Source organism: Amborella trichopoda, chromosome 5 (genome assembly GCF_054954075.1).
Source record: "Amborella trichopoda isolate Santa Cruz 75 chromosome 5, AtrichopodaSantaCruz75HAP2 v2.0, whole genome shotgun sequence".
NCBI classification, from domain to species: Eukaryota; Viridiplantae; Streptophyta; class Magnoliopsida; order Amborellales; family Amborellaceae; genus Amborella; species Amborella trichopoda.
In genome coordinates this window covers 44358113-44382341 of record NC_142340.1, presented here as the reverse complement: position 1 = coordinate 44382341, position 24229 = coordinate 44358113, and the positions used below count along the sequence as shown (strand labels likewise).

The 24229-nt window shown below is 39.3% G+C and overlaps 2 protein-coding genes across 9 annotated transcripts in view; both read right to left on the bottom strand.

The window, feature by feature from the left end:
- Positions 1–73: 73 nt before the first annotated feature.
- On the bottom strand, positions 74–7490 carry ZEU1 (P-loop containing nucleoside triphosphate hydrolases superfamily protein). 3 transcript variants are annotated; one of them, XM_020665814.2, is made up of 6 exons: positions 7272–7490; positions 5445–5756; positions 1622–1733; positions 1341–1400; positions 702–806; positions 74–553 (listed from the first exon to the last, which is right to left on the bottom strand). In XM_020665814.2, exons 2-6 carry the CDS (start codon positions 5696–5698, stop codon positions 434–436), a joined length of 651 nt encoding a protein of 216 aa, XP_020521473.1. In that variant the 5' UTR covers positions 5699–5756; positions 7272–7490; the 3' UTR covers positions 74–433. The 3 variants fall into 3 exon arrangements, with proteins under 3 accessions (XP_020521473.1, XP_006842199.3, XP_011622533.2); XM_006842136.4 differs by lacking the exon at positions 7272–7490 and adding an exon at positions 5988–6407; XM_011624231.3 differs by lacking the exon at positions 7272–7490 and adding an exon at positions 5927–6180.
- A 1345-nt stretch (positions 7491–8835) lies between these two features.
- LOC18432027 (spatacsin carboxy-terminus protein) overlaps positions 8836–24229 on the bottom strand; it is a 32099-nt gene continuing 16705 nt past the window's right edge. For 2 of the 6 annotated variants that reach the window (XM_011624264.3, XM_020665830.2), the window contains 18 exons: positions 23273–23920; positions 22171–22570; positions 21866–22008; positions 21195–21332; positions 18856–19068; positions 17573–18127; positions 17419–17478; positions 16947–17272; positions 15722–16157; positions 15100–15567; positions 14179–14295; positions 13945–14066; positions 12682–13420; positions 12025–12279; positions 11758–11940; positions 11080–11418; positions 10364–10585; positions 8836–9697 (listed from right to left, as the gene is read on the bottom strand). In XM_011624264.3, coding sequence (XP_011622566.2) covers positions 9170–9697; positions 10364–10585; positions 11080–11418; positions 11758–11940; positions 12025–12279; positions 12682–13420; positions 13945–14066; positions 14179–14295; positions 15100–15567; positions 15722–16157; positions 16947–17272; positions 17419–17478; positions 17573–18127; positions 18856–19068; positions 21195–21332; positions 21866–22008; positions 22171–22570; positions 23273–23920 — 5892 coding nt within the window. In that variant the 3' untranslated portion in view covers positions 8836–9169. Of the gene's footprint in view, positions 9698–10363; positions 10586–10829; positions 10977–11079; positions 11419–11757; positions 11941–12024; positions 12280–12668; positions 13421–13944; positions 14067–14178; positions 14296–15099; positions 15568–15721; positions 16158–16946; positions 17273–17418; positions 17479–17572; positions 18128–18855; positions 19173–21194; positions 21333–21865; positions 22009–22170; positions 22571–23272; positions 23921–24229 lie in introns of those variants that run through there. The other 4 variants (XR_016056407.1, XR_016056409.1, XR_016056408.1 and 1 more) reach the window with 4 other exon arrangements.

The following is a 24229-nucleotide window of genomic DNA, read 5'->3' as shown; positions in this document are numbered from 1 at the left end:
GATCAATGTGTGTGTATGAGAGAGAGAGAGAGAGACCAATGGAATGCCGTTGGGGTTTCTCACTCTTAGAATAGTTTCCAATGCATGATTGTAAACATGATATAATAGCATGGGGTCCATAAATGATAATAGCATGGGGTCCATAAATGGATCAACACGACCTCTCATCCTGGAATGAATACTGTAAACTCTCACACTAGAACTGAATTACATCTTAAGAAACTTTTCTTTTGCCAGTATCTCATAGGAAACTGGTCGGGATCAGTAACAGTGGCATCAAAAGCAAGAAACAATAATAGCAGCGAACACACAGCTCTCTCTACATATTCTGTTGTTTCACAACATGAAACCTTAATTCAGCAACCAATATCAAATATCATTCTCCAATATGCTGCAAGCGATCATTAGCCCTGTGTTCATTCCTAGAAGGAAACTAAACCTTTAACCATAGTTGAGAGAGTTGCTTCCCATTTTGGCAAGAGCTAACACAGTCTTTAGCTAGTTGTCTTAGATGTTCCTCTACATCCTCCATGGATAGACATGCATCAACAACCTGCAAGCCATTGAAATAAACAACTCAGGAAAACCTAGTCAGGCACATAAGGCAAAAGAAAAAGAACTGTTATTTGTCAGAGAGAGAGAGAGAGAGAGAGAGAGAGAGAGAGATTTATAACAAGTGTCTGACAAGTTTAAGCGTGTACCTTCCATGTGGGGTCATGAAGCGTTCTGTAATGTTGGTCCACTTTCCTTTGGAACTCAAGCTGTTCATATCTCTCTCCTCCATACCCTCCTCTCTCAGCAGCTTTCTGGGACATAGAAGTTCACCCGACCAAACAATTTACAATGTCATCGGCTGATATTAAAGATGAGAAATATCACACAAGAAACATCCAAAAATGAAATAAGAACTAAAATGTAATAAGCGATCAATCAAAATTAAAAAAAAAAAAAGGTTTTGATTCAAGAAAAGTGCCAGAATTAATATTAACTACCCAATATAATGTGAATATCTGAGATATATTGTTGCTTAGGGGTAATTTGGGGAAACCCAAAATGCAAAGGGTTGAGATAACAGTGTCAAGCCAAAATTCCTGATATTTCATGTATAACACAGGTTTAAAGAAATGGGACAGTATACTATCCTCAAATGGAATACAGGAAACCATAGTCCATTTGGATCATCACTGTCCAAGAAAATAATGGATGGTGATGGACAGATTAATACCCAAAATTGGACCATTTCCTCTAGATGGTCATGACTCTAATGCACTGTGGTTTTCCATAATCCATTGGAATATATTATAGTTTTCCTCATAAAATATATTTGAGATATACAGTACCTCAGGAGGAATATCTAAGTAGACTACAAGGTCTGGAGCCAACAATCCCAACTCAGGAGCCTGCAAAAAAAGAAACATTAGGACTTTAGAAAGGGCAAAAACAATAGAATTCATCATACATAGAGATCAAGATCTTTAGGTCCAGTAGAGATCACGAGTTCTTTCTTCTTTGAGCTAGGGGAGCAAGAGTTAATCATAGATAAAAGTTTTGGCACCCTAAAAATGCAAAGAAAGAAAAAGGAAGAGTTCGTGATATAGAGACAGGTATCATAAAACTGCACCTTACACCACTCAAGATCAAGACCTTTGGCAGCTGAGAAAGCCACACCAGAGTAAGAATATCTATCGACAATGAGAGTGGTTCCAGCCCTTAGCTTGTGCTCCATCAATGACCTGCCAAACACAAGCCTAGAATTAGAACAACCCAAGCGTGAGAGAGAGAGAGAGCTCTTGAATAAATAGGTGACATGGTATACTAACACCAGATTCATATAAGTTAGGAATCAAGAGCAATGACATGTATATGTAAAGAAATGGCAAGTCTAAGGTTAATCTTGTTGATCCAAACCTTCAATTTCAGCATGCGAAAAATACTTGTCATGCTCAACATTTAGTGGTAATGGTTTCCTAAGGAGATTGGTCTAATAAGGGTGAGGATCTTAAACTTCCCTTAACCCATCCCAAGCCTGGGTAAAGGAGGTGGGTTGAGTTTTTTTTTTTTGAGACTGTTAGCTCTTTATTGAAATGAAAGTGAAGATACAATTGCAGAGCCCCCCAAGGCGGGGCCAGATATAAAATAGACAAGGATAGGTTACCCCACAGGGGACCCAGGAAGAAAACTGTAAAATCTAAAACTTGTAAACGAGACCGGCAGATCCTTCCAGATGCATTCCTAATCTTCCGCTGTGGAGGTGTTAGAGGCACCTTCTTTGGCAAGGACATCCGCCTCAGAATTACTCTTGCTCCAAACATGGCTCCATGAGATCGAAATTCCAGAAACAAAGATGGGTGATCTCTTCGCAAGTGAGCGCCAATTCGCAAGGATAGGGTGCTGCTGCCGAGGCCCAGTGGACGACATTGCTGCAATCTCCTTTGGCGATGAGGGGAGAGAAGCCCAATGCGCGACAAAAAATCGCAAACCTTCAAAAAGCACAAGGGCTTCCACTGATTGGGCGTCGGAATGACCGATCGATTTGGAAAATGACACAAGAATGTGGCCCTCATTGTTCCGGAAGAGGCTACCTATGCCTGCATGGCCGGGGTTACCCAGGGAACACCCATCAAAATTGAGCTTGATGGTTCCTGAAATTGGGGGGGACCAGTGGGAATACCGAGAGATCCCGGGGTGAGAAAGGTGGAGGAGAGGTTGCCAATTGAGCTGGAATGCTGACCTCATAACACTTTTGAAGACTTTGTCCTAGGATGCCCAGAAGGAGACAAGGGACTTGATCTGATCGAAAAGCACTTCGGGGTATTTGTATATACCTTGGAAGATTCGATTGTTTCGCTCAAGCCAAATCGTCAAGAGGAGAGCAAAGATAGATGCCTTCTAGAGCAAGCGACCCGACTCTGCCAAAGGGGAAGGCAGCATAGAGGAGAAGAAACAAGGGATAGATTGAGGTGTCACCCATTGCCAGTTGAAAAGATTGAGAAGAAAACCCCACAAGGAGAAGGCAAAAGGACAATGAAGAAATAGGTGGGTGTTTGTCTCCCCCACCTGGAGACATAGAGTGCACCGGTTTGGCATGGGGATGCCTCTTTTCTAAAGGAGCTTGACTGTTAGAACCCTTCGGTGTAAGGTCAACCAAGTGAAGAACAGAATTTTGTGTGGCACCAAGGAGAACCAAGCCCAAGCTGCTAAAGAGGGGGGATTTAGGGGATAGGTAGGAGGTTGAAAGAGCTTTCGGAACAAGGATGAAACCGAGAAGAAACCAGATGGGTAGGGGCACCAAAAGAGCCTATCTTCACCCCTTAAAAGGAAGAATTGCTCCTCAAGAGGCACGGATAGATTAAGGAAGTCCTCCAGTTCAGAATAGCGAAGGGACCTCCTGGAAATGGGGCTCCATACCCGTCTGTGGCCTAGAGTTTGGAACACCTCCGCCACTAACTCCTGCTGATTCACCGAGAGGAGGAAAAGGGATGGGAAACGTTCAGCCAGGATGGATGAACCAAACCACAGGTTCAGCTAAAATTTGGTACGGCATCCGTCATGAACCAGAATCCGAGAATTCAGTTTGAAGGACATGAGTGTACTTTGCATAGTACCCCAGAAACTGGAAGCCCTACTGTATGGCCTTGATGGGGGAGCCAGGAGGAAGTTTGCAAGTTGTATTTCTGCTGTAGCACCGACTTCCAGAGGTGGTTGGGTTGAGTGGCGTAGCGCCACCACCACTTACCCAAGAGTGTCGTATTGGTGAGCTTGAGATCATGAATACCAAGGCCTTCGAGGGATCGCGGTGCACACACTTTGTCCCAAGACAACAGGTGGAACTTACGCTTGTTGCTGTCCCCTTCCCAAAGGAATTGTTTCATCAAGAAGTTAAGGCGCTTGGGGATCTGTGCAGACATCTTGAAAAAGGACATTTGAAATATCAGGATGCACAAGAGGGTTAGTTTGATAAGGGTCGTTCTTCCAGCCGGGGAAAGAAACACATATTTCCTAGACGCCAGCCTCCATTCGAACTTATCCCACTAAAAACATATCCCATATGCCCACAACACTCCTATAAGTCCCCAAAATATTCAAAACAGGGCTCCTACCCTCAAACCCCTAGTTGGAAGCATGGCCCGCAGACCCTGCCAATTAGGGCCAGGGACCAGAAGGATCTGGGAAGATAGGATAAATATTAAATTACATATAGAATTCAAGATATAACTATACACAATGATGTGTAGTTATTTACCACCCCCTGAATTCAAGACTTCAGAGGGTGGTAACATTAACAAATGGCTATTTTGTGGACTCATGACCCAAGTTAGGATAGTGGGATAAATTGTGTGATCACTACTGGTAAATTCAGATCAGAGGAGTTCTTCAATTCCAACTGGATCATGTGCTGGTCTTAGTGTACCTATGATGAAAATGAACCAATAAACTGGGCTTCTATTAAATAATAATCTAGCCTAAACCAGACTACAGACATCTTGACCAGAACATCCATACTACTAGTAACATAGTCATAACTCTCATTTACTTTAAATTTGGACTTTCAGATAATTGCTGCCATTTAAGTTACTGGTGTGGCCTTATTTCCTATCTGAGCAATACCTTTAAAGTTTAAAATCACTGATCAGCAAAAGGAAAAGGAGACCGAGTTACACTACTGATTAACGAAAAAGATAAAATCTTAATTGCTGGGACTTTAATTCAATTCTTTTGAATTCCATGAGAGAAAAACTCATTCACTTGGACCATTTATTTCTTTGCACCAAATGATTCGGTCTGAAATATGAAAAAGCGTAATTATAAAAATCAACGGTTTGATGTTACCCTAAATACAGCCCAATCTATAAGACATATCAGCCTCAAGTCCATCCAAGAAAACTATCAACCAATAAGATCTAGATGCCAGAAATCTCTAACAGAACCAATCCAAAAGCTATGACAAAAGACCATTCAATTATAACCAAATAAGTAGAACAAATAGAGAACCACTTGTCTGGAAAAAAAAAGAGAGGCAGAAAACCAAACACCAATTATATGTCCACTGCATAACAATCCAAACTTCATTAGAGAAAAATTACCGGAACACCCAGAACCTAGCTGAACCAACACAAGTGCTATAGCAAAAAACCAGTTTTTCTTCTAAAAAAAAACATAAATCATTTTAGTAAAATTGCCCCATTCGTGAAAGCATTTACCACTCTTCCTTCTCAGTTTTCAGTAAAATCCAATCATTTACCAACAAATTAAACTTACCCAACTTCTTGAACCTCCTAATATCAGCAAATATATCAATAAACAAACAAAAGATATTATTCTTTGTCGCCACTCATACAAGAGAAAGAACACCCAATTCATTTATTCCCCCCCTCTATTTCCAGTAAAATCTTAGCATTTACCAAGAAAACAGGTAAAATTCACTAATTTCCAGTAAAACTCACCTCTTTTCCCATCTATTCGCACTGAAAAGCAGATGAATTGTTCGATCATCAAGATTCGATTCATTAGAGAGATATGAAGAAATCATATTTCCAACGCTAGTTGTTCGATCCGGAAAATGCCATGATTCAACTGGAAACCCTAATCCCTTCAAGTAAGAGACCAGTCTCAAGCACTGAGAACTTTTCCCACTTCGATCCAGGCCTTCCAAAACGATCAGAGCTCCCCTTGCTCCATTTCCATGGCCATTGTCCATTTGAATTTGAGCAGAGAAGGACTTGGTGGGCGATCTCAAGCGGGAGAAGATGGAATTCCTGAAAATAGAGAGATGGGTTTGTGAGAGCGAGGAGAGAGAAAGACCGTTATATAATAGCGAGAGAAAATGGAGCTTTTGGGGAGAGTACGAGGAGAAGATGACTGGAGAAGTTGGAAAAATGGGGGAGGAGAGAGAGAGAGAGAGAGAGGGAGGAAGAGAGAGAATTACAGTAATAGCATCCAGAGAGAGAGACCGAGAGAGAGCGAGAGACTTAGAGAGAGAGACTTACAGGGGTCTAGAGATGGAGAGAGAGTGGCCTTGTAAACGAAGCATCTCTCTCTTCGCCGATGATGGAAATGGCGGGAAAAGGCAAGGTAAAAGTCGAAGGAAAATATTAACCATTGATGCATGTATGTATGTAATCATGTGAAAAGTCACCAGCGTTAAAATTTGGGACGCATGTCAATCGTTCAATGATGTAGAAAATGGAGAGTGATTATACGATGTACCACGCCAAATGGAGAGTGATTATTAGATGTACCACGCCATAGGAATGCATTGTCATAATACCTTAGTTAGTGTATTTGTTGATATCATGCTAAGCTTATATTTTCCAATAGAGCCTCCTCTTTTTCTTTTTTTTTTGAACGACCGATAGAGCCTGCTCTTCAAGCTTATGTTTTCCAATAGTGCTCCCCCTTCATCATCTAGTGTTTATTCAATCCTGCATTTCTTATATTTTTTGAGTAATTTAAAAATGGATTATAAGGCTCAAAGTCGGGAGTTGGATTGGAATCAAGAGTTTTTCTATTTTTCCTTTCTTTCTTTTTTTTATACTTGTACCGCAATACAAGTAGAATTGCCAGACCCAGATCGGGCAAATTGGAATCCCACCCTAGTGATTGAGGACGGAATTCATTTAAATCCATTTTTTAAGGGAAATTCAATCAATCCTCCTCGGGGACTTGTCTTTGCATGCTTTCTCAATAGAAACCTCTTTTGCAGTTTTTTCCTTTGTCCTGCCCTCTCTCGTTGAGTAATTTTTTCATGGGAAATTCATAAAAAATACCCATAAGATATTAATTATTTAACATTTTACATGTTTGTAACTATTTATAGTAGGATAGAGTTGCGGCCCTATCAAAACAAGTAAGCTTCACCTCATAGCTCAACGAAAATTACAGTTCAAGCATTGAATAATTTTTACATCAATCATCTGGATGTGAACATTATGTTTGTGAAAAAATTTAAGATTTTAAGCTCTAAAAATAGTGTATATTGTAACAAATTATTTAGGCTGTCCATTTCGCCCTTAAAAAAAAATGTTCATAGATCCGAAAAATCTTTGCTATTTTTGTGAGTTTCAAATCTTATTATAGGTGTGTTTTTTCTTTTTATAAAGTGCGATGAAGTTTACATAAAGGAAAATAGAAAAGGGAAAAAAAAGAAAAGAAAAATGAGAGAGAGAGAACACATATAAGGATTTGTCCATGACCACACTAAGTCTCTACGGAACGAGGGTAGGCTGAATACACTACGAAATAACATTGGACGAGTCTCCTTCAATGATCACCTTCATATGGGATTGGTCAAGGCGAGACACACCCATCTTCAAGGCCCAAAGCTCAGCTTCATTAATCTCGCAAAGATGGAAACTGCCAGAGTAACACCAAATGAGGGGGGCACCGGTGTGATCACGAAGTAGCCCTCCAAAACCAAACCCAGCACCCCTCACATTGCCATCGAAATTCAGCTTGTAGATTCGTCTAAACTCGACGAATCAGGGGACGATGCTTCCTTAGTAAAAGAAGGTATTTGAAGTGGGTAAAGAATAGAAGGCAAGGCACCGCTGTAAGAGGAAGAGATGCATAAGCCCACATAATAATTGTGCGTTGTATCACAGAGCGCAAAGTTAGGATGTCTCTAGACCGGCCCTGAAAGGTTCTCAAATTTCTCCATTTCCATAAAGTCCAAAGGGAAGCGGTCCAAAGATTCAACCCCAAAGAAGCAAAATGAGAATTCCATACTTGTTGCAGCACAGTATGGACATCTTGTGACCACAGACCGTGCCAGGTAGCCAAGTGATCAAGTCAACCCATAATGCTGCTGCGTAATTGTATTTGATCAATCGTCTCCTTGTCCTCCTTGCAAAATCAGGCAAACATTGGTGATAATCATGCTTTTTCTTCAAAATTGGTCCACAGTGAGCAATCTTCTGTATGCAAAGAGCCTGAGGAAAGATTTGACCCGAGGATGGTAATTTGCTTGCAAGCAAAATCCTTGTCCGGAAAGCAAAATACCATTGATAAATGCTTTCTCAAGAAGGATTTGAAGTGAGACTTTATTTTGTTTTCATAAAAGCCTTTTAAAAACTTCATCATTTAAACTCGTGATCATGTACATCTACCTAAAAAAAAGAAGAGAAGTCTATTTCGATAGTTTTGAAATTAAATAAAAAATATATATTAAATAGCTCATCTTTTATTGATAGCTCATGATATTGAAATAAAGGAAGGGATAAGTCTATTTCGATAGTTTTGAAATTAAATAAAAAATATATATTAAATAGCTCATCTTTTATTGATAGCTCATGATATTGAAATAAAGGGTGCAGCCTATATAGATCCGAGGCTCTAAACAATCAAAATAAACCGCACCTTCAAATAGCGTCGAAAAATGTAGTTTCAATACTGAAAATCTTTGCGATAGCCTTAAAATATATTTTAATTTTTAATTATAAAATTTAAAGCTTAAAAAATCATATAAATCAAACAGATCTATTAAAACTTGAAAATCAATGTTCCAAAAATGTGCTTGAAGATGTGCACTATTTCCAAAACTTAAAATCCGTTTTTTTCTCATGTCCATGCATCTTGATATTGAGTTTGTAGATATTTGAGCATTAAAACCACCTCTACCAGTAAATTTTTTGAGGTGGGCTCTAATTCAAATGTTTAGAGCCTCATCTCTATATAAACTTTTTTCTGAAAAAAGTTTCCTTTTTTTTTTGGGTTAATTTCTATGGCTCCTTTCCCATGCAAATTGCAACTTTCCCAGTCATCCATCTCATCTCTCTCAACAAAAGAGATCACATGCAACTCTTCACTCAAAATGAAAAAAAAAAAAAAAAAACGATGTTTGTTCTAGAACACTTTTCTTTTTGATAGTTTTAGGTAGGTAGATGCTTTTTACATAATTAAACCAAAATATACCCAACATACCCGCCTATGAGATCCTTTAAAGTTGTACAAATTTCACAAGAAATTCATACCAAAAAATATATATATTTTTTACTCTACAAAAGAATAAAAAAAAACTCCCTTGTACAACAAATAAAACCCACTCATCGTACACTTCTAGCACCACCTCAAAACCCCAAAACTTCTCCAAATTTACAACACGGTACAAACCCAAAGCAATCTCATATATACATACACGCACATAGAGAGAGACCTCATCTCCATCACCCCATCACATCAGCGGCAAATATGCACCGCCATGCCCCTTCCTCAACACCAAAGGCCCTGCCGACTCCGGCACCCGGTCCAATGCAGTAGCACACACCTCCACCACATCCCTAAATCCTGTTGCCACCGCCGCAACCTGCATTCTCACTCTTAAATCTCTCGTCCTCTTCAACAACGCCCTAAAAGACCTCCCCAAATGCCTAGCCCACTCTATAGGCAAGCCACCTGGTGTCAGCCAAGCTGACAATTGCGATTGCTCTCCTCTAGCTGTGACCTCGGACCTATAAAACCTCGCTAGCTCTAGTAACATGCTAGCTAGTAGAGGCAATGCTGCTACAAATTCATCTAAAAAGGCCTCTATGATGTCAGGTCTAAGCATTTGATTCCAAATGACTAAGACCCACTCGCTGGGTTGGTTTAGGCCATAGGCTTCGGCCACAGCTAGGGCTTCAGGGAAGCGGGCTTGTTCGACTAGGGCACGGCGTGCGTTGGTCTCAGATAGGTTGAGCCACATGTGGTCGGGCATGCGTATCTGGAGGCAAGGTTTAAAATAGCTGTGAGATGTCCATTGTCTGTGGAGGAGGCAGCCTGTAACATTACATAATGGTAACGGGTGCAAAACCCTCCCATTATGTATAAATAACTGGAATTTCTTGTCCTATAAATGACGGTTGACACATAATTCTCTTCGCAAAATATTTTGCTGAATAATGGTGAGGAAAATGTTTTACGCAATGGTGCAGGACAATTGTTTTCTCAATATGGGGGAGAACATTGTACCAACCAACTTAAAAGAAAAAGGTCATTTTTTTAACCGAGGAAAATGATCCTTTGAGACCCAAACCAGCAAAAATCGTTTCGGACACTAGTCTCCACCACCGGTGGGCTGCCAAAGGCGATAGAGATGATATGTAACTCACATTGAAGGGCAATCGAAGAATTTCAATGAAGATACAGATCATCTCGACCATCTGTGGTGGCCACCAACAGGTCAGATCAAGGTCCCATATGTTTCGTGTGGAACCATGTCTAGTATGATCATTTTCCTTTTGAAAAAGAATAACTTAAACTTTTCCCTTTGAAAAATTTATGTTTTCAAAAAAGAAACTTTTTAGAAGACTGATCCCCATTTGCTCCTTTCTTTCACATATTTCCGTTATAACTGCTGTTAACATTACCATTACATAATGATGTTTACCTGGAGTGCGGTTAGGGAGGCCTGGGCACATGCTTGTCGTGTCTTGTTACCAGCATCAATAGTGGAGTAGGACTCAGCAGCTTCAACATAGAAACGCATGGAGTCGAGGAGCTCCTCACTACGCTCTCTGTCATGCTGGAGGAACCATTGTTGAAGTGAGCGGCGTGCACGTGACTCGAGCAAGGAGGATGTTTCATACTTCATGTCGAAGTGATTGTAGACCTGCAAAGCCCCCCCATAACAAATTCATCAGATATTAGGGTCAAATTTCTTTTATTTATTTCTACTTTTTGGGGAGTTGCTGGGAAGAAGTTCCAGCCAACTCTTTCTGATCCACCCATGTTTTTGGTGAGAATAGCACAAGAATGGTTGCGGTTAGTGAACACATCAGTGCAAATAGCAATTCCAGGAGATATGAAGTTCTCTTCGGTAAAGTCAACTTTAATCTTTGTTGAGAATAAAGTACATCTCTATCCCATGAGAATGGGTTCATTAGTGTCCAATGAATGATGGACGGCGGTGGAGAGTGCCCCCCCCCCAAGCATCACATGCACCTGATAGTAGGTCTCATTCTCTCTATCACCGTTCATCATTTCCTTGGGTAGGCACGACCCTGATAGCCAATGAAGATATCAATTACCACTGGATTACAGTGGACCTTCCTCTAAATTGAGAGAGATACAACAGAAAGACCAGATGGGTGCACATAAACTAACCATAGCAAATGCATCGAGATCATGAGGATTGAAGTGCTTCAACGATGAGAGAACAGCCATACGGAACCCTCTCACCGCCTCAGCTGCACCAGTTGTTGAATCCGCAACTGAAAACTTCTGAAGTAGAAGCTCGAGTTGTCCATTTTCAATCAGTATATCAAGGATAAAATGCAACGCATGGAAATTGCTCACTCCAGTCACAAGACGAGCTAAACATGAGAAATCCCCTTCGGCTACATAAGACTCCACCCTGGTTGCTGCAAGGGCTACCAGGACATCCACCCCATCAAGGCATGCAGAAGACTTGTAGAAATGGTGCGACAAAATGAGTAGCTCGACCTGCTTGCATTGTTAAAGTAAGCAAATGGGTGTAACAATCACAATAAACAAATCTCAATAGCAGAAACTTGGGTTTTTTTTTCTTCTTTTCTCCCTAGAAAGATCTCTCCAACATTGCTGTTATCTTCCATTATTTAGAAAGGAAAAAAAACTCACTTTCCATAGGGTACATATGATAAGATAATGTGTACCATAACTCAATGGGATATGCTATGCAATACTATAAAGGAACCAATGTTGTGGATGGATGCCCTCCCACATCGTAAATATCCCGACAGGCCCCACCATCGCTAAGTATAAGAATCTTGACATCAGAATTCAAAATTAATAAGTGAATACCTCGCATGCATGTGGAATATCATGTCCAGTTATCACTAGGCGCATTAAGGCATGGCCAATTTCAGGTTCAGATGGACACAAGTCGGCCCACTTTATGAAATCAGAGAGCCTCCACAAAAGAGGAGCAGGTCCTTCCTCCTTCTGAGAATCCATATATCCTCCACGATGTGCAGCCAATAGACCCTGTGAAAAGAAAACCCTAAGGTCACCATCAAAGTAGGATGGTATCACTTGAGGTAAGAAAAGAAAGGCTCATAAGCTACATGCCTTTAAAAAAGATTCGGCAAGAATACGTGCAATGCTTGACGGAGGAATGAAATGGGTTTGTAATAGAAGCTTGGCTTCCTCAAGGGAATCTTGTGCTTTAAGAGAAAGCAGTTGAAGCAATTCAATAGGCCGTTTCTGAAAAGCCTCAGAAAATGTAAGTCCCAACACATTTGCAGCTTTCACAACTGCGATAATTCTCATACACAATCCACGGCCACTTCCTTCAGTGCATTTTGTTGTTAAAGTCTCTAAAGCCTGCCATTTGTAGCAAATAAATGGCACTACGTGAATAAGTATTTGATTCCATCAGTCAAAATATAGCTAACAGAGACATAGTTATGAAAAGCGGAAAGTATAGCGTAACCCAATGGACAATGGTTTAAAACCATTGTTGATTGGGGTCATCATTCCCATTGACATAGATTGTGATGGAGAGAAAGGGACCCATCATTGGGGTCATGTCCTGTTCTGGGAGTTCACTTTCTTCCATTGTCACCCATCATTTTATTGCATGGTGATGACTCCATAGGACTCCGGTTTTGTATAGTCCATTGCAATATATTATATTTTCCTTTTAAACGTCTACAGCTGTAAAATGCATGCATAAATCCTACATGTCCTGATGCAAAACAAACTAAACATACAAATAGCGAAAACCTGCAATGGATTGGTCACATGATTGTGATCCAGTATTTCGTATGACTGCATAACTGACAGGGTATCTGAATCAAGAGAACACAAGGATCCCTCTCCACTAGTGCCAGGAGTTGAAATGGAGGCAAGCTTAAGAGCAACATCTACCAGCACTATTTCAGTTGGAACATGAGATGGAGAAAGTTTTTGTTGAAGTTGCTTCGCTGCTGTTATTTGACCAAACTCTAAAAGTGAGAGAACAGCCCTTTCCAACTCTGCAGGTCCCACCCTCTCTTCCCATCCCGAAACAGAGGAATCAAATTTAATATTTTCCTCTTGTAACTGAAAGTTCTTGAATAATTCAATGTTATTCCTAGAACTTTGCAGAGAACTGAAGCTATCTTCATTATCTTGGTTCTTATCAGCAGTATCAGTAGGGAAACGCCTTGATGGTAGATAGCCTTTAGCCCTTCGTTTTGTCTTTGTGGTACTGGCTGAAGTTTCTGAAATTTGTGCATAGCGAGACACTTGGTTATTTTCCCTTATCTCGCTTCTTTCTGTGGTTCGAGTCCTCATAATTTGTAAATGACTGTCCATTTTTGCAATGATACTCGCCGTTTTCTCAATAATGCTGGTCTCATTTCCATCCTGGTTGGAACTAGAAGAAAACAAAACTCTGCCAGCTTTTACCTGAGCTTCTGATTCCACAGCTAAAAGCCATACTCTAGTCTCAATTTCACGCAATAGATGCAAAGGATAAACCCTGCAAAATTAAATAATGAATATAAATGTAATAAACAATACACGACTTCATATCTAAAACAGAAAAAAGGAAGAAGAATGCCATACACAGCCAGTGGTTCCACCATCCATTCTCAAGATGAACAGTGGATGTCCAATGCGGCTCTGACGAGAGAAATTCAGCCCAGAACTATATTGATTTCTGCCTGCTGTGGTGGCAACAGACAGGGCCGCCCCTGGCCCTAGCCCGCCCCTAATCCCCTTAGGGCTGCGGCCGTGGCAGGGCTAAGGCCCGGCCTGGCAAAAAGGCCATGGCCCAAGCCTGGACCTAGCCCTATCCGGGAAGGGCCATGCCAAAAGAAAAAACAAAGAAAAAGAGAGCCGTGGTTGCTTGGCCCAGCCCGGCCCTCAGGCCACATTTCATAGTCCATGCCCGAGTTTTTTAGGGCTGCGCCGGGCCCTTGGTGCACCATATGTCTATTATATACACTATACACAGGATGTCTATTATATATTTTTGCAGAAGGAAATCACTTCATGACTTACGGTAGGGACTGGGTTAGGCTTCCACTTAACCACTGTAACGAAAGGAGAAGCATTTCATGTAGCTCTCTAGCTGGAATATCCTTTTCTACTGCATCTGCATGCTTAAGGAAGAACAAACCAGCCTGCATAAGAAGCCACGGGTAAAATTATGACATAAACATTTGGGTCAAGGAAATCTTCTCGACATAATCTGTGCCTATTTGACATATATTGTCCATGAAGTTTGAAAGCAACCTGTAGGCCAGGAAATGAATATCTAAGGAACAGGGTTTGACAATGGCCCCATAAAGCAGCTTTCTCTTCAGGAACATCCCAAAGAAACTCCTTCCACTCTGCCACCATTGCTTCAGCCTGAAAGACAAGTGGATTTCAAGAGAGCACAAAAGATGTGTGCATATTCCTATTAGGAAAATATTAGCATTACTTATTTTTTTCTAAATGTCAGCACTTGAGAATGCACTTCTTATCTTTCTACTAGTGTTTAATGTAATACATGCAGAGAAGTGTGAGCTGCAATCATGGTAGAACAACATACAAAATGAACAATAAACAATTGACTCTCTTCCAAATTATCACTACTGGCAAATGCTACACATGCAACTAAGTGAATAAGAAACCCATGAATGCATAATATTTCTTACCAAGTTTATGTAAATGAAAAATCTCCCTTCCTATCTAGGAAAAGTCATGAGATATAGATGCTTCTAATTATTATTTCAAGAAACCACACATTAACTCCTTTCAAATGACAGGGAATACTACGCTTGATGGGAAAATATAAAAGTTCATATGGATGAAGCCTTAGAGCAACAATTTTAGAACCTATATTTTGCAGGGTACACAACAAGTAGGTGCAACTACCATAAGGAAAGATCTTGATCTTGTTCATTAAGCACCCGTATAGGACATATTTGTGCTAAACAGTTGTTCAGCTAGATGGTATCAACTCTGTCCAATCCAAGTGAAATCAAAGTTTCATATCAATATTTTTTTTTTTTGGTGCAGTGGTTCTCATATCAACACTAGATGCTAATCTATTCATCAGAGGAATTGAAACCTGAAAAATGGACTCCTTTCCATAAATTTCTATGCAGTGGCTGTAATCATTTTCATTTATCACAGCTACTAGAGAAACATCTTAAACAACAAGAATACCTGCATTTCCGTCACATGATGAGCAGCTGATCTCCACTGTGGACCACTTAATTCTAATTGTTGGGCCCAAGTACGAGCTTGCTCCCAATGGCCAATCTTCTCTAATGCAGTCAATAAACCAGCATCATCAAGGGATTCATCCCCCAAGCATAAGCCATCATTTTGGCGTAAAGAAGGCTCCGCCAAATTAATTTTCCAATAAAGTCGCCGATAGTGTGCAGATGCAGATCCCCCGTCTCCAAAATCAGCACCAGAAAGAAGTTTTAATAAGCACCTTTTCTCATATGCTGATGGGCAAGTTGAAAGCATTGCATCTGCTGCTTTCACAGCTGTTGCAGTAATCCATGTTGTCCCTATATGCTCATCTTTAGGTATATTCGTGTGTATGTATTGGGGCTCTTCTTTGATCCTGGCAGAGAACGATGCTAGGTGCGCTGAAGCTTCAGAGAGTCTCATTTGTGAAAATGCCTGGAACCAAATTGGAAGAAATAAATTGACGCATTTAAAAAACATCGAAATTCAAAACCAAGCACAAAGGTTTTACGAAGAAATTGAATTTCATACAGTAATTCAATTGAGATAAAACAGTCAACATGAGAAAACCTACATCTATTATGTGTACCTGGAGAGAACGGATAAAAGGTACCAATACACATGAAGGAATGAACATCTCAAAAGCTCTCAGTAAAGGAAGAAACAAACGTTGCTCACAAAGTATGGCAACCATCTTTGACAAAGAAACACGACCATCATCTGGATCTCTCATAACACTTATCATTTCATCAGCCTGTTTCTTTCTTGCCTCTTTAGCAGGGACCCCTTGAGATAGGGATAAGCTAATAGCAGGGGAAGTAAATGAGGGGCTTGTAGGAGAACTAACAGAAGTATTCTCAGAAATGACTGTTTCCATCAGACGCCTTCTTTTAGGCTTCCTTCTATTATAACGTATAGTTAGTTCTCTGCTGCAATTAGGTAGTGTATTGGTTGCTTCTACAGCTGCAGCGACATTAGCAGTGATCTGGGAGGAAATGTCATTCACCTTGATGGATGAAGTTTCACTGTAAAGATGAGAGGAAGTTATCAACACAGCGTCACAAATCCAAGCATGGGGATAGCTAATTAAGAAACCAAACAGTTAACACAAAAAGAGATATACAAAAATTCCTTCTTTGAAATCTTACTTTCTGGACTCTCTCTGTCTCTCTCTCACACACACACAAAAAAAGAAAAAAAAAATATAAATATACACATAAAATAAAGATAATATGAAGCCAATGGGCTTATGCTAGTCTCAGTCCATTGGCCGAACAACAAATAGCTAGAGGAATTTTTTTCTCGGGCCAAATTTTGCACAATCTCATTGATTCAACAAAAGATCAATTTCAACCAAAACAAAACAAAATTCGAGTTCTTGGAGACATGGATGGTCTGCGTTCACTGTTTAGGAGCCGAATTAATTTGGACCATTTTAATGAGCAAATTCTTTTTTCTTTTTATTGCTAGGATGCGATGAGCATGTGTGCAAAGTTTGGGATCCAAAAGCTCCCTTTAGCTCCAATGGGCTTATGCTACAAGATAAGCTCAATGGCTTATTATCTGTTTCTGTATCTTTTTCCACACAGACACACATGCATGCACATACGCGTGCACTCAGAAACACACATACACCCACCCACCCACCCATCCACACACATGTATATATATGTATAGGTATCACAAAATTTTCCACTCAAAATCTAGAAGATAATGCACTATGAAACATATGCAGTCTATAGTAGATGTCTATTCTATAAAATACTGGAAATTGGAAAGGTAAATGGAATCATCAATAAAAGGTCATCGCAAACCTTGCTGCTGTTATCTCCAGCCAAACTGTTAAACAGGTGATCGGAGATACATCTGGAAAGCATGATGCTATCATTGCCAAAAGAGACCAACGTAAATCTTTCGCTTTTAGTAGAAGGGCTTCACCAGAATTTTTTTGTTTCTCAGCCTCAGCAACAAGTTCAAAAAGTTCCACAGGTATCATACTCTCAAAACATGTAGATATCCCATTGTTTTTGCCTGTACTTGCTGAGCTGGTTGTGGAGCTTGATTTTGCTTTTGTTGACATACTTTTCAAAACCGTTAATATGTGGCACTTAAGGCGAGGATCAGTGAACTCCTTTGATGCCTGAAGAGAAAAACTGCTAGTTACAAAAACTAGGCCATATATATATATATATATTTAATTGGTAATATACTCAGTTCACCTAATATTATGCCTGAAAATACACCTCAAACTTCAAATACTTCCTTGTTTAGTACAACAAAACTCACCACTTGAATGAGAACATCAAATTGGCATCCCTCTAACTGAGCTTCTGTCAGAAAGCCAACCTAAACAAAAGCATCCAACCTTCATGATTCGACCATGGAACAAGCGAAAGCAAAAGTGTGAACTCAAAAGATGGAAAAAACTGAGGGAACATACCCAGTCATTGTCTTTTGCAAGGGCAGCAAGATACTTTGTGCTGATGGGGAGATGATGCATTTGGCAAAATGTTGTAACTAAATTCCAGTATTGGCTAGCAGCTTTTTGTTGGGATCTCAACTCAGCTCCATCACCCTTGCCACTCAAAAGCCACGATCCACAAGTCTGGCCATCAATCATTACAGGCAAACTAGCTTTTTCCAAATGTTGCAGGACAGTCTCAAGAACCCTAGAATGTCTCCGAGTAAGAGGAGCTTTTGCCCGCTTTCCAAGAAGCCTAACATTATCATGATCCAGATAGTCGTCCGCTAAGGATTGAGCAAGAGACAGGGTAAATTCACCTTCATTTGATACAACATGAAATGGAGAATCCTTTGGTGAGAACTGTTTAAGATTCTCATTGGCCCCCATAGACTTGTAAAAGGATGAAATACGACGCAAAGCAGCCACATCGACACGCAGTGTGCTAGCAGATTGTCCACAAAGCTCCAAGAGAAGAGCGCAAGATGCAACCAAAACAGGATCCTCAAAGTGCAAAGTTGCAAGTGGAATGACCTGAATATGTTGTGAATAACAGAAACATCTTAGGATAATACCAAATAAACAGGGGAATCAATAATAAGCATTGCCACAACATCATTTCCTCCGAAAAGAATGTGAAACAAAGCTAATTATTTCAAGAAGGAAAAATTTTATGTAGAGCCGAGGCTCTAAACAATCAAATTACAGCTCACCTCAAAACATTCACTAGAAGAGGTTATTTTGATGCCCAAATATCCTCAAATTGATCATCTCAACATCAAGATGCATGGACATGAAAAAAAAATGGATTTCAAGTTTTGGAAATAATGCATCTTGTAATGCATTTTTGGACCGTCAATTTTTAAGATTTTCAAGCTTTCATAGACCTGCTTGATCTACAATATTTTTGAAGCTTTAAATTTTATAATTAGATATGAAAATATATTTTAAGGCTATCACAAAGATTTCCAGTATTAAAACCACATTTCTTGACAATATCTGAAGATGCGCTCTACTTTGATTGTTTAGAGCTGATGCTCTATACAAACCGCACCCTTTCAAGAAATCACGAGTGATACTAAGATCACAAGAGAGAGGTGTCTGGTTTTGATGTATTTATGTATTTTACACGCCATTATAAATTAGGCAAAGAGCATGCTTCATAGAATATCCAGGAAAATAAATAATCAGATCACGCCACCCAGAATGATGAAACTAATCATGGTAATTTGGTCACTTTGGTTTCAAAATAAAGCACCTACCGAAGAGAGAAGGGATTCTTCATTTTGAGTTAATGGCGTTAGAAGTCTTTGGGAGTCTGACTGAACATTAGTTGATCCACGTGTAGAACTTCCTTTTCGTTCTAGATCAGCATGACCTGTTCTCATTCTCTGGGCACGTACGCCAAGGAGATGGTGGAAAGCTGCCAATGCACGACCACGATGCAAGTGGTGCTCAATTCCATGCCCATTTTCCTACATGCATGAGGAACTAGTAAGATGACATATCTTTACTGGCAAAATCAATTCGAACAGTGAACCTTTTCTTCATCATCTTTTGAAGTTCGACAAGTCATCATCTGTTTTAAAAAAGAAAATCATCTTACCAATGACGAAAATGAAAAAACAGAGCTCATAACACGGCCCAAGTACATGAAAATATTGCTATATTGTAATATTAAATTTCCATGATAATGTTATTAACTGTAAAGTTTTGCAAGGATGATGAAGATAATGATAACATTGCAAGTAATCTATTGTCCTAAAAGAACATTCTTCAGCTTATGCAAAACACAGGGCACACTGCAGAGTTCAGAACCTCATAAACATCAGCTCAAGTGTATGATCAATATATACCACTCAAACTAGTAATTCAATGATACTATTTGTCTTTCACATGCATATCTAAAAAAGAAGTAGCAATTAACCATCTAGTGAAATGGAAAATTAATCTATAAGTTAGTTAACCCGAATTGCCAGTCAAATAACTCTGTAGTAAGGAGCCCCACTTATCAGGGGCCTAAAGGAGAGGAACATCAATGAGAGATATCACATCCCAGGCAACAAAATTAAAGGCCATGAGATAACTCAGAAGCCCATGATTGAGAACTTGAAGATCTAAAGGGAGCTGCCTTTAGGAGCTTCTACTGAGATCCTAATCAGGGTCTTCATTCGGTCCAACTAATTCCATGACGCAGTATCCAGTTCAATTAATATTGGGTCAAGTACTCAAATTGAGACCGAGCACAGCCTCAATTGAACCGAAAGTCGAGAATATTCAGCTCAGTTAATTCTGTGGAACTGCAATTAGAAGCAACGGGGAAATGAAACAGTAGGATTTGTCAATTAGCGAGAATCCCGTGCTACTCTATTATTAAAAAAAGTAAAAGAAAGAAAGAAACAAGACTGAATATTTACATTATTGCAAGCATTAGTAGGCGGTACCATTAAACTACACTTCATCTGATTCTTTGGATTCACCATGCTACTTGAGACTTGATGTTTATACTGAATCTTCAATCATAGAGAAGATATCTGACCGGAGGTTCATCCCATTGCACATGTGAATTTCCTCTCTTAAAAAATTTAAAGGGATATTCTATTAAGTCTATGAACAATCATGTGTGTCTGAATGCTCTCTTTTCTTCCAAATATCTGAAATGTAAAAGGTCAAGAAACATAAACATAACGGGTGCATTGCCATCATTTGAATGCATCTGTTCACAATGCATATCATATCATATCATATCCCAAGTGGATATTCTACGGATACGCTTGTACTGCATGTGTTACCAAAGGACGTCAGAGCTTCGTATTTTAGTGCTTTAGTATCTTCACTGAAATAATTGTGTGTCCAACGATGTCAGCAACATGCCCAGTTCCCCCGGAATGCTAAATAACAGGAGTATCATTGAAACATTATAAAGTGTTGTGAGCCTTGTGATTTCGATGTAAGGATAGAATCAAATGGCTTCAGAAAGGAGATATATGCTAAAACAGATGATACATTTTCTCAAAAGAGAATCCCAGAATCCCTGAACATTCAAATAGAAATCGTATATAATTGAGCAATGGAAATGAAGTACACATCTAAAACTCATATATGATACGCTGTTTCACAACCACACAATTGGTATCCTGTTTCCATGAAAATATCTGTTACACATGTGCATGCACACATACATACAAAACCACCATAAGCACACAGAATATGCAAACACACAATTTCACACACACAGATGCAAGTACGTGTGCCCGCCAACACACATACATACACAGAGACTGAGATGCAAGCACAACCATGCATACAAACACTCGCATACATGTACATCTTGATTGATGAAACTCTTCATATCAACCACAAGCTAGCAGTCCTGATATCAGATGATAACATAGGCCTCATTATGACTAGAAAAGTAAATACTAACAGATTTCTCAATGAGATTTTATGCAACTAGAATTGCCAGTTCCTCATCCTCAAATTATAGAAGGTTAAATTTAGGTCATTAGGGAAAATTTCAACTAACATTAATATCTAATCCAATTGGGATAAGGCTTGGATGATGATGATGATAATTAATATCTAGTCCAATAACATTTACCTCGAATGAAGAAGCATAGAGTTCCTCTTCAATATGTTTCTGTACTGCTGCTTCCCAAGACACAGCACTGAACTCTCCATTTGAGTCCACACCAAGAACTGAATTGGCAAACGAAAAGGATTGCCTTCCGATGGGACCCTATAAATTGCAAAGATTCAAATATTAGCTGCACTCTGATCAACAGTAACTGAGCATAATATAGTTCTTAAAATGGAAATGATCACCAATCCTTAAATAGGAGAGGAGCAAAATACTTGATTAGGAATATAAGGTAATGGCATTGAAAAGAAACAACATGCATTAACTCATTCTCAGTTTAGATGAAACTATAAGATGCTATATTTAGATTCATCATCCTTTGAAAATCTTTACAGTAATTCAGTTCAAGTGCAAATCTTCTCTCTCATTCTAGTATGAACGGCCATCATCCAAAATGTACCAGTACAATGGTTTCAGACTGAAATTTGATTCAACATTAAAATGCATATTGATAGTACATGCATTATGAAGAAACTTCAAAATGAAAGAAGTAGGATAGTACATATCATTTAGCAAGAACATATAATGAGAGCACATTTGATAAAAAATATGACAACAAAATCAATTAATTTGTGCATTATGGAAAAAAAATCACAAAAAGCATATGCATTGTAATTTAATTCAAAGCCGACCTGGACGGAAAGCTGAATTAGTCTCCGTACAGCCTTGGTAACCCAACAAGGAAGCATCTGCAGTAATGAGGTATCGCCTCCAGATGAGGAGAAAAGTTTATCTCGCCAATTCAAATAATCTGCCAAAGCAGACTTGCCAAAAACTGTTCCCATGCAAGATAAATAGCAATTTGTTTACAATCAAACAATGTTTGCTGAAAAAATAACAACTACCAATGCAAAAACTAATCCTATCGTACAACCAAGTATTCAAAGTGGAGTCCAAGAGATAAATCATTTTGAGCATGTACAGTCAGAAATATTACCAGGCCTTATGTTCGGAACCACGGAACCTGGATTCAAATCTTGACCAAAGCAAGCAGCCACTAAAGTGTGCCATAATGTAGGAAAGTGCTGAAGTCCTGGTCTAAGGTTTTCCAATGTACACTGTGCTGAAGATTTGCAGTGCCTATTTACGCTACCACTACAAAGGAAATTCTGGAGAGGAACTGAGGCATACATCAAAGTTGCCAGGGCAGCAATTTCTCCACCACCTTCAGCAATATCATCAATAGTCCTTATAATGTCATCAATCTCTAACGCACAAAGGTTATTACCAGGCACCAAATTGTGAGATAAAATCGCTCGAGCATTAGCAAAGGATGCATCATATTCAAATCCTTTTATCCGTGACAACAGCAACCATTTTGCCCACATGCAGTCTCCCTGGATAGCATTCAAAATCCAGAACATTAGCTGCTTGAATAGCACATGTCTGGAGCAGTGTTGCAAAACACAATCAGATTCAAGGCCACCAGGTGCGACTCGTGTGAGTCCCGAGTCAGATTGGTGTATGGACATAAAAGAAAATTACAAAAAAAAAAAAAGAGTCAAAACCAGTGGAATCAGGTAATTCCAGGGTTCCCTAGAACTGAATCACCCAACTACTGGTTCTGGTTTTGAAAACTGGCAACTTTTGAAAGACTAGTTTAGAGTAACAGATTCTTCTGAAACTGCAGTCAACTAGCTGAAAAATCACAAGCAGACGGAACAAAGAAAACTAATGAGTACCCATGTTACACATGACCATACAACTAAAATAAGAATGTCAAGTAATATTTCCTATATTTTCATTTTCTAGGATTTTAGTTGAGCCGCTTTATTTTTAATGTGGACAGTCTAAAAGCTGCAAGTTGAAATGGTTTCTAGTGTTACTGGAAACAGGTGCTAATATTGCCAGAAACAATTTCTACTAAAACTTGAAATAGGTGTTTCAGAAATGTTTCCAAAATCTTCCATTGTATTTCACCATTTCCAGCATTAGTACTCATGGGTACCAATATAGAAAATAAACTACAAAAATCCATTATAAGAGAGATATAAAGGGACATATCACAAAATATAATTTAAATGTACTTAGGTACTTACAGCAGCTTCCTGAAACAAACTCATTGAAGAATCATCAAAAGCTAATTTGTGATGGTCCAAATAAAGGTCTAGAAGGTTTGGCAAGTTATACTCTGCACAATAATGCACAACAACTCTATGTAGTCCTAGCAAGGCATCTTTGTCAAAACCCTCATTGATACTTGAGAAGTCAAGATCCGCAAGGTTTTCAGACGATTCCTCCCTGACAGAGATTTTTGATGTGTTGACTATGAAGCCTGCACGGGAAAGCAATGGCATGATCTCCCAAGTCCCTTTCCAGTACCCCTTCAGAAATATTAACTTCCTAGCTAGCTTCTGTTCCATGTGCATTCTCAACCACTGTGAGCATGTACTCAAAGAAGAAGAATGGAAGAGCTTAATATTTGGCACTGTCATGTAAACGGAATCCAACTCTTCAGAGGAAAATGATTGTCGGGCCGATCTTGGGACATTTCTATCTTCTCCATTCGCCTGAAATGAGTGCAAAACATCCAGTTGGATTTGAAGGCTCCCATCTGCTAATAAAGAACTTGGAATCGTGTCCAGGAGTCTGGAGACCTCCACCCAGTCATTGTGACACATGTAATATTCCAGTTGTGACTCCCACAGCACATGGACTCCCATAAGAAATGGTTGATCCAATACTATCTGGAGAAGAATAAACAACATAAAAAAAAATGTACACCCCATAAAAGCTGTGGATAAAGAAGCTAAAGGAGGAACAATGATACAGTTCTAATTAAACTGGAAAGAGGAATGTATAAAAATAGCAAGTTTCCCACCAAAATAGATGTCACACCAAAGAAAAAAGCTATAAAAATGAAACAAAATATCAAACTCTGCTTCTTCAAGTAAATCTGCATGTGATGTCTTATAGAAACATTGTGATTGATAGAAAAGTAAGAAAATAAAATAAGACTAAATGAAAAATCAAAACAAAATAAATTTAAGACAACT

Coding starts and splice junctions, on each gene's coding strand:
- ZEU1 (XM_011624231.3), bottom strand. CDS start 6,108: ATGCATCAATGGTTAATATTTTCCTTCGACTTTTACCTTGCCTTTTCC. Junction 1,401..1,621: donor TTGATCTTGAGTGGTGTAAG/GTGCAGTTTTAT, acceptor CTTTTTTTGCAG/GCTCCTGAGTTGGGATTGTT. Junction 807..1,340: donor ACTTAGATATTCCTCCTGAG/GTACTGTATATC, acceptor TCTATGTCCCAG/AAAGCTGCTGAGAGAGGAGG.